At 38.8% G+C, this 10,433-nt stretch overlaps 1 protein-coding gene across 1 annotated transcript; it reads right to left on the minus strand.

Annotated features, from left to right (window-relative positions):
- Window positions 1-2,558: 2,558 nt before the first annotated feature.
- Window positions 2,559-9,830, minus strand: LOC140233778 (aqualysin-1-like). The gene is made up of 8 exons (XM_072313871.1): window positions 9,705-9,830; window positions 9,168-9,305; window positions 7,076-7,226; window positions 6,383-6,498; window positions 5,691-5,826; window positions 3,964-4,154; window positions 3,492-3,663; window positions 2,559-2,716 (listed from the first exon to the last, which is right to left on the minus strand). The coding sequence occupies exons 1-8, from the start codon at window positions 9,828-9,830 to the stop codon at window positions 2,559-2,561; spliced, it is 1,188 nt and encodes a 395-aa protein (XP_072169972.1).
- Window positions 9,831-10,433: the final 603 nt, after the last annotated feature.

Genomic DNA, 10,433 nt, shown 5'->3' on the forward strand with positions numbered 1-10,433 from the left:
AAAAGTGGGTAGCTTTATAAGCATTATCCGAATATAAGGTAAAATAATGCCCTGGTGGTTTTACTGAAAGTGAAAATAATTTAGAATTGACACCATAACGTAGAGGAGGTTGAGCTGTACAACTTGGTACCAATCACTTAAATAACTCGAATTGTAATGAAAGCCCTTTTGGTTCTTAGCCCACGATTATTGCTATAGCTCAACGGCTGCCAAAGCAGTGCTTTTTCTTATTTTCTCTTTATATTTCCCAAATCACCGTTTCATTTCTTTCATCACGAGGGACTCTACATTTCCGTTCTCTTAAAGATATCCCTCACACTCCCCTCATCTACTTTATGTATGGATTCGCGGCATAGCATTTTCACAAATAGTGCAATCGCAGCCGACGGCGTTTTCCCGGCATGTTATTTTCGGGAATTGCCACTGGCATTCAATGCATGTAGGGTAGGCAAGAACTTTTGCGTGTATTTGAATTTCGCGAATCTTCGCTCTCGCGAAATTCGAGAAATTAAAATGCGCGCAATCATTCCTTGTTTTACAGTAAGTCTTTTTCATTTATCGTTCTTTCTACACTATGGCCCGAATTCACGAATGTGATACAAATGAAACCGTGGTTTAAACCATGGACAAAAACCATGGCGCGCCAAGTGTCGCACGGAATATTTCGTTGCGGAATTGGTCATTTTTATTAAAATTACCGTTTCGTTAACGAAATTATCATTTCGTGGACGAAATGTTCATTTAGTTACAAAATGTTGTCATTTCGTTACAAGATAATAATTTCATCGACGAAATGATTTCGTAACGAAATACTCCATGCGACACTTGGCGCTCCATATATTTTGTCCATGGTTTAAACCATGGTTTCATTTGTACCACCTTCGTGAATTCGGGCCTATAGGTCTCTCCTTTTTCTTTACATCTCCCTGTACTATCTCCTCATACCACTTTTTACCCCCACCGTTTCCTTCTTGTCCTGGACTTCTCCTCCCTCCCAGAAATCAATTCAAGTTTATTCCATATTTCTCCAGAAACACCAGTAGAAAACATGAAATGAAGAGTTTGAGAATACAATATTTTGATGCCGATGTAGGACTACCATTATTATTCTTCGTTCTGGTCATGTGAATAAACCCTTAACATCTTTGTTTCATTCTTGATTAGTGGAGCTCTGCGTAACGCCGTAAATAGGATTTGCTTTTGATAAGTCAGTGTTAGTCAGTTTATATATGAAGAGATTGTTTGCAAAAACCGATAAGTCCATTTTTGAAGATTCTGAAGTACGGTCTTTGTCATAAAGTGCAAAATAATACCTTTTAAATGATATATCGGTCACTATATATAAAGGTACATTTTTGAAGTTATGGTCAAAAGAAGCAAAAATTTTATTATTCTCTTTATTTTTCTTGACCTTTAATGGCAAATATCTCCATTTGGCAAATATGGACTTATCGGTTTTTGCGAACAAACTCTTCATATTATGGAAACTCATAACCATAAAACAGAAAATGACTTTCTCAATGTGTCCGCCCTATCCAAATTGACGAGATTCTGTGGCGTCAATGAGGCGTTGCCTGAGAGGCAGAAACAAATCACGCGTGTCATTTATCTCTAGTTCTACGCGTAACGCATGCCAGCCGTAGACTACTAGTATACCCGACACGATGATGGGACGTGGGATGTAACGCTTACGCGCTCGCCCACGTGCATAGGGCCCCAATACGCTACGGCAGTTTTTGCCATCACAGCTTGATGACGTCATAATTGGAACCTCGTCTATATAGTGTATTAGTAGGCCTTCCGTAAAGCCCTTAAGTGCACTCCCCCTCCAAAAAAAAAAACCCAAACATAACTATTATTTTTTTCTTCTTTGTTTTCTTCGTCTGCATCTTTGTTTTCTTCATCTTTCACTCATTTCGTTCCCCATCATCCACTTTTTCCCCCTCAAACAAGACAATTTTTGAACTCCTCACATGTATCGAGCATTCTTAGGCGCTTTCATGTCTAAAGATTCGCCTACTTGTCTATTAGTATTATCGCTTACTTATGCAGTTATCACTCTGATAATAAACTTAAATGCACCCCACTTAGACGATGATGCTAAGAATCTATTGTATTCTGTTGGAAACATGTAACTTTGGAGTTACTATCGTCACAGTCTATAGCATGTACGTCATAATATCTATTAGATGTGTTGATTTAGGCACAAACACGAGAAACACGATAAACGACTATTATTGTGGAAATGAAACAGGAGAAGCAGTCGGACAATATGTTGCCTGACTATCAAAAAGAGCCCCCCCCCCCCAAAAAAAAAAAAAAAAAAAGTTATGAACTAAAATTTATCATAGTTTCAGTTTTAATAGGGATTAAGACATGATAAAATATCGGAAAACCGCAATTGAAACATACCAGGTATTTTCAGAAATAACCCACATTTACATTGTAACTTCAGAAATACAGGTTGTTTGAGTGCTTATTGAGTAAATGAGTTTTTTTTCTCTCTCTCTCTCTGGCTGGAGACCAATTTTTCGCTGAAGGACCGTGGCGTCTGGCTTCTACAGCTCGGGGACTAGGTAGAGCAGTTCGTTCGGTGTGCCGCTTCGCAGTGAGCCATCCATGCCAGTCACAACATCCTTTGTAGCTTGGCTTACCAGAGCCTCGCTAACATCATTTGGGTGTACGCCATACCTCGCCATTAAGATACCTGCAGCTCCTGTAGATTTAGGTCACAAATATAGAAAGAGGTTGATTTCTCTCAGATTTACCAGCCTACCCATCTGTTAGTTGGGAATAAAATGTCTGTTTTTACTAAATTTTGATTAGGAAAATATTACATTTATTTTAAAAACTACAGAATTCAAATTAGGAGTAGTTGTTCTCATTGCGTTTTCTGAAAGGACACTTAGATATGAATTACTGAAATCCAAAAGCAAAATAATAATGATAATGATAAGAATGATAATTATAACAATAATGATTACAATAATATTAATGATAATAATAATAATGTTTGACTACACAACCAAAGCATATCCAACATGTGTTTATCTGTTTTTGCACATGCATTTATTAACACATGGCAGTTCTGACAAACATTGTACGAACGATTTCTGCAAGGTTTGCCGTATAAGTGTGTGTGTGTGTGTGTGTGTTCATTTTTTTTTATTTTTTGAGCAATTCAAGTGCAGTTTAAGTGCAAAATACTTTTGCCTGTATCATAAGGAGTGATGTTCGTTGTTCAAAACGTATACGTTAATACAAAAATGAAAAAAAAAAAAAAGTTTATTATTCCGAGGTCCGCTTATTGGTAATTTTCATAATGTTCGTGCATCTGAAAATGAAAAGAAAGTACACAATAATGAAACCTCGGAAATACGAACCTTTTTCAGTTTCGGAATTTATACGAACCTTCGGAATAACGAATCTTATATCTTTCTCGCAATTACGAACATTGGGAATGACGGTAGTGTAGCCAAATCATAACTCACCAGCCACATGAGGGCAGGCCATACTTGTTCCAGTCATCGTGGTCGCCGAAATGTCGTCCTCGTGACTCGCGCTCACGATGTCGGTTCCCGGGGCAATGATGTCGACGCACTGGCCGTAGTTGGAGCTGCGTCTGATTGAATCGTCCTTTTGCACGTTGCCTACGGTGATAACCTATCAGTTGAATAGCGCAACAAGTCGAAGATGTTACCTATATACTATACACACACAATCGAAGACCATCTGAATTCATTTAGCAGCAGCGCATGAAGCCACGCTGACTGCAAATCTAGAGGATGATGATGTTCCAACTTTAACGCACTGCAGCGTAAATAAAAACCGTTTTGGATGTGATTGGAATTGAGAAGCTTCTTTATATCTTCTTTTGCTTTATTTTATGTTTTAAATCGAATCTGAAAATAAGCATTTCATTGATTTACACCAAAAAGAAAAAAAAAAGATAAAGTCATGTACTTCGGGAATGTTCCCAGGTATAAGATGACAGGCATTGAAGCCATCGTTTCCGGCCGAGGTGAGGACAACAACGCCCTCAGCGATCGCAGCCTTCACAGCTTCCTTCAAAGCGTCGGAACTGACACTCAGCGACAACGAGGCCACGACGTTTTCCATGCCGTCCTTCCTCAGTGATGCAACGTAATCCACACCTATTTGTGTTAAGACCATTGCGAATAAAGTAAAGTATAGTAAAACAACACAAAACAAAAACAAAGCAAAACATGCTTAGTTAAGAAAGCGAGCTGATAAGTGTATTGTCGGGATTAAACTTTAAAAAATGAAACTCAAAACTGGAAAAAAATTATTATAATCAAACTAAAACTCGAAAAACTTTAATCAACCCCTTCCACAGTCCCTTAAAAATAAAGCCATGAAACTCTTGAAGCAAGAACAGTTACGTATACGAGTATCTAGAACGCACCCCCTATGCAAACATTCTTTTTAATAGTTGACTAGTACGTGATCTAGTAGAGGAGTATCAATAAGACAGCAGAAGTTCTCGATGTCAAAATGATGCAAAGCCACACTTATTGGAGTCCAGTTCAACCAGTATGTATTAAATTGTTATTCTTTGAATATGGAAATAGACATTATAGATATGACCATGTTATTATTAATGGCTGCCTGTGTAAACATCCGACAAAACGCATGTCAATTTCATTTCACATATTCTTTCGTACATTTTGTTGGGGAAAAAAAAAGTAAAAATAAAGTTTAAGTTGGAAAACGTGAAAGTAGATGTGATGAATACAACGATAAGCACTTGACACAGTTCCTAGTATGCTCCCAATCGAGCTGGAGTGAATGGATGAAGATGTCCTCTGCCGGGTTGCAAGAGGTCAATACCAGAATTCGGGATGAAGAAGAACTAAGATCACATGTTGGCAGGTGCATTTATACTTAGAAATAAACTTCTGAATATACCTGATACTTTACACGATAAAGAAAAGGAAAAAAATATTATCCCATACATATTATGATAGATATCTATCAGGGGAACAGTCCAAACTTGGGAAGAGGAATGGTCTGAGACCATGGTCAAATTTAGGAATGACCACTCTGCTCTTCTCTGGTGGTTGTCAGCACAATGGAATGTGGTCAAGTTTTAGCCGGTAGCCCCAAACAAAGGGGCACATTAATAGCGGTGGGTGGAGTGTGGTCAGTGGGTAACTGTCCACTTTCCAAATACATGTCAACCAGTGCGTCATGAGGTGCTGCAAGGAGGACGTTAAAGGCATTATTTTTACCATTGCAGATAAAACAAAAACCAGCTTTAGTGCTTCAAAATAGTACTAAAATGTGAGTTAGGGATAGAAAAAAGAGTGTAAAAATGTTGATCAGTATAATCAATGTTAAGTATTGTTGAATATACAAAATGTGAACAATAGTTATGAATTTGTTTCTGGAATGAACCGTCTACAGTTATAGTTTACTGAGAAAAATAGTGATATCTCCTTATATTTTAAGCTTTATTGCGAAATATTTATTTGGTAGGATGTTTTGTGATACAACTGACCTACACATTTGGATCAAATGCGATAACTCGAACATTTTTAAATCACTTCTCCCCATGGTAAACAATACCTTTGATAGAGGGATGTAAGGAACGGGGAAAATACACAAGTTTGGGTCTTACACTAGTGTGAGCAGCAATGATATAATTTAACACGGACACTCTCACTGACCTGCAGTTACTGACGACCCAGGGCACGCGCCGCGGCAATCGCATACCTTCACCGCGTACACCGTCGCCTTTTTCGCTACGCCGTAACGCGCTCCCGCCGCAATACCGGCGCAGTGAGTGCCGTGTCCATAACAGTCCTCGTCCTTCTGTATTTTCGAGGAAATGGCGAGTAGGTGGTTTATTTGTGTGCGTGTGCGCTCGTGAATATTACTTTATTTTATATCATATTTCATCATGTAATTAGCTCATCGATTACATTGGTTCATGTATACTAAAGATACGACGAGAAATTCCTCAGTGATCACAGTACAAAACAGACTAAAAAAAAAAAGACATTAAAAAGAAACAAATATATTAAAGGCATACAATAGCAGTATAGCTCTCCCTCTCTCTCTCTCTCACTCGATATTTCTGCACTTCTTGCAACTAAGATGTAAAGGAATTAAACCGTGTTTATAACCTTAGAACAAGGTTCGAATTGTCATTTTCATTTTTTTTTTCTTTGAAAAGGAGGACAACATCATTTGTTACACGTACTATGGGCTTTCATTATCCACGGGGCTCGGCATCTGCAATGTATGTGCCTTCATATTTTTCTAATGGATTTAAGACACAAAGGGCCAAAAAAGAAGAAGGGAGGGGGCAGAGGGAGGGAAGGGAGAGCGGGGTGGGGGTGGGGAAGAATACACTAACCTTTATCACTTCATCAGCGAAGTTTTTCGCCCAAATCGCACGGCCGTTGTCAAATTCGGTGTGGGTCACTCGTATTCCAGTGTCGATGATAAAGATGTTAGCGCCCTCTCCGGTTGCTGGGGCAAAGGAGTCGAGGGAATTTATGAGAGACTGCATGAGGCAGGGAATGTGTGGACAGTATGATGAGGAGGAAGATGGTGTATTTGTGTGTGTGTGTGTGTGTGTGTGTGTGTGTGTGTGTGTGTGTGTGTGTGTGTGTGTGTGTGTGTGTGTGTGTGTGTGTGATAAAGAAAGGGGGGAGGGAGAGCAACATAAAGAGAGGGGAGAGGATACAAGGTAGGCAGACAGTACGGTTATTACTTAGAGATTTATGTTGTCTTATACCCAGTAACTCACATCAAACATGTAAAGTATTAGAAGTTGCTAGAGATACGCTGACATTTTCCGTATCAGTTATACCAACTGAGAAGCAAATAGGCCTAATGGGTATTCCCCGTGGAATTATCACAGATTATGCAAAGAGTACTATAAAACTTCGAGCAGTCTTGAAGTTGATATTTCTTTTTTTTTTTTTGCAAACGACAATTATACCAACGCGACAGGTCACGCGCTTATCATAGACAAAGTTCATAGGACTCAACCATTGGAGATACGTTCCTCCATGGCCCGACAAAGTAGCATGGTCGAACTCACGCATTGTGCGGTCACCGTCAAGAACACGTTCGCGTTCGTTGATGCGATCAGTACCCCAGTTTTCGTCGCCGCTTGCCGAAGACCCCACCTCCCAGTCGACGTACCCCATTCTGTCCTCTTCCACAAACCGCACCCCTGGTAAGGATCGTACCTGAGAGCGGAGCCAATGATCGAAGATTGAAAGAAGAGAAATATTATATTATATTGGTCGACATCAAACATCTGGCATTAATGGACAGATGGAAGAGATCGATAGATGATAGATAGAGGGAAAGAGTGAATGACTGAATGAAAGAAAGAAAGAATGAATGAATGAATGAATGAATGAATGAATGAATGAATGAATGAGTGAGTGAGTGAGTGAATTAATGAATGAGTGAGTGAATACTATGAATGAATGAATGAATGAATGAATGAATGAATGAATGAGTGAGTGAATACTATGAATGAATGAATGAATGAATGAATGAATGAATGGATATTGATGACTGAATAAATGATTGGATGAATGGATGAAGGGATGGATGGATGAATGAATGAATGAATGAATGAATGAATGAGTGAATGAATGGATATTGATGACTGAATAAATGATTGGATGAATGGATGAATGGATGAACGGATGAATGGATGAATGAATGAATGAATGAATGAATGAATGAATGAATGAATGAATGAATGATAATGACTGAAATATAAAAAAGGACCGAAGCATATCATAAAGAATCCATTCATTTTCTGGAGGTGTTGTAGAGACAGGCTGCGGTAAAGTCGACTGAAGGTGGCACTGGATGTTGATGATGCAGATGAGGGTGTTGGTGGTGGTGAAGGAGGAGGGGGAGGAGAAGGAAAAAGAGTAGAAAAAATGATGTTTAGAAAATTACGAGTTGATTATCACACAGTTTTTTGGTGATCAATCTAATTTTAAATATTGCACAAAGTCTAGAGCAAGATACATCTACGAAAAAAAAACCCGCAGCGTGTCAGAATAGTTTGACGAGATAGTGACCCTAACAAAAAATTGAATAAATGAATAAAAATACATGTATATCAAGAATACACACAGCACAAACAAAAGAAAAAACAAAACAAAGCAAAACAAGAACATCAATCTTGCCCCACCCAATATCACCAAGCAAGAAGTGAATGCGTGTATTTCACAACCCACCATTGTATTGCCATCAGAGGGTCCTACCAGCACTGCATGTGAAACACACCAAAAATACACAGACATTAATTCACATACTACATTCTATAAAAGGAGAAAAAAAAGGTTCTTTTGAGCACCATTAAATGGTTCTCAGCACTGTCACAATAGCGACACCTTTTTTGGAGCCTGTGAGAACCTTTTTAAATGGTGCCTGACAGCACCTTTTAACATTGGTGCCCAGTAGAACCTTTTCCAATGAAATGGTTCTCATGAGCACCTTTTGAAAAGAGTCAAAAAGGTGCCCATCTTTAGTCAAAAAGGTGCCCATGGGCACCTTTCAAATGGTACTCACGAGCACCATTTCATCGGGAAAAAGGTTCTAATGGGCACCTTTTGCAAAAGGTGCCGACAAGCACCATTGAAAAAAGGTTCTCACGAGCACCAAAAAGGGTGTCGCTATTGTGGCAATGCTGAGAACCATTTAATGGTGCTCAAAAGAACCTTTTTTTTTCTAAGAGTGTATGGACCTACCCATGACCATCATGTTTCCCTTGTCACATTCCCTGATTGCGCCATCTTATGACAGTGAAACCTCTTTTCTTTTTCTTTTTTGTTCGGTTTATAGATATATCATTGTCACAATTGTTGTAAAGATATGGGTCTTAATGATGGAAATGGCAATTTGAGACACTTATTCTAAGGAGTTACAATAGTAGTACTAAGAGTCTTCATGACAATAAATTGTTGGATTTTCCTCTTTTTTCCCGGTAAACTGAGTGAAATTCAGTCTAACTGAAATCCGTTCACGAGATCATTTCGTGTTTTAAGTCCAACTGCTGTGCCCGCCACCCACTAAAAAAAAAAAAAAAAAGAAAAAAAAATGGCCAAAACAGTTTCGAACAGTTGCGCGGCTGTCATAAGGTAGATTTAGAAATAGCATACCTTGTCTACAGTGTCTGGATCCAGATCGGCGACGACTGCTTTGACGGCCGTTCTCAGTTTCCACACTACAGTCGTCCTTCCTGTCAGGCCGGAGTCCGTGTCGAAACGACTGGCGAACGCGTCTACATCTATGTCATTCTTGAAGTAAATTGTTGAGAACAGAACTTCTAAAAAACAAATCAACATTGTTTTTCATGCATTTTCCTCCTAAGGTTGTTGTTATTATGATATCATTATCATTGTTGCTGCATGTAGATTGCTCATCTTGTGTCCTAGATCCTGTTCGTTTCTTTTCTTCCTATTCTTTTCCATTGATCAAATACTATAGACTTAAGTTTGGAATGCAAGACAATAGACATTTCATTTCTTTTTTGTTACCAACAATAGACAATAATATTAATGTATTCTTACCTAACACGGACACTCAGTAACATTCACTTGGATGTTGGATAATGGAAAAAAAAAAACCCAAGAAGAACAAAGAGAAGAAAACACATTCAGTTGAAGTATGTTAAAGTTAGATTTTGATCTGGTTACCTCCAGAACAATGATGTGACGATCGTTGAATTTGTCCGGATTCCGCCGAAGCGGGGCTAGCTCCCGATCGGCGACCACGGAAGCCACGACGGTGACGATGAAGGCGACAACGATGAAGATCTTCATGGTGTTCGCAATAACACCAACAAATGTAATATGATAACAGGCTTAATGGTTCTCTAACGAAGTCACAGCTGTGATATCACCGTCGTGCTTCCAGAGTGTGACGCGTGAATACAGGCACATCACGTGCTTACCACGTCATAAGAACTGTCGCAGTGATCTCCTCCCGTATACCGTTATCTTATTCCTAGCGATTTCATGTGGCGAAATAATATATCCGCTTACACAACGACATAAGAAAAAAAAAATACTTGTTTGGTCAGTTGACTGCCGCCATGTCCTTCGTTATCATGATTATAGTGCTTGTGTTCTTGAGATTAGATTAGAAATATATGTAAATTATAGAGGCAATGCGATGGTATGCTGGTATAATACAAGAATGCCATGAATGTTAATTTCATTCTTTGAATCATATTATTCCCACTTGAGACCGGATAACAAGAACTGCTGTAATACTTGAATGCCATGAATGTTAACTTCATTCTTTGAAGCATACCATTCCCATTTGAGACCGGATGTTCAAAACAGGAAAATCAACACCGGGGATTATGTCATGATTTTGTTGCTATGTTATAACGTCTAGTCGTCTGTAAGTTTATTGCTAAT

Source organism: Diadema setosum, chromosome 10, assembly GCF_964275005.1.
Source record: "Diadema setosum chromosome 10, eeDiaSeto1, whole genome shotgun sequence".
NCBI lineage: Eukaryota > Metazoa > Echinodermata > Echinoidea > Diadematoida > Diadematidae > Diadema > Diadema setosum.

Bases quoted from the DNA above. Each gene is read 5' to 3' on its own strand.
- LOC140233778 (XM_072313871.1), bottom strand. From the start codon at position 9,830: ATGAAGATCTTCATCGTTGTCGCCTTCATCGTCACCGTCGTGGCTTCC. The intron at 9,306-9,704 runs GTAACCAGATCA...ATTTACTTCAAG, and splicing joins GTCACATCATTGTTCTGGAG to AATGACATAGATGTAGACGC. The intron at 6,499-7,075 runs GTGAGTTCGACC...CCTTTGCCCCAG, and splicing joins TGACGGTGACCGCACAATGC to CAACCGGAGAGGGCGCTAAC.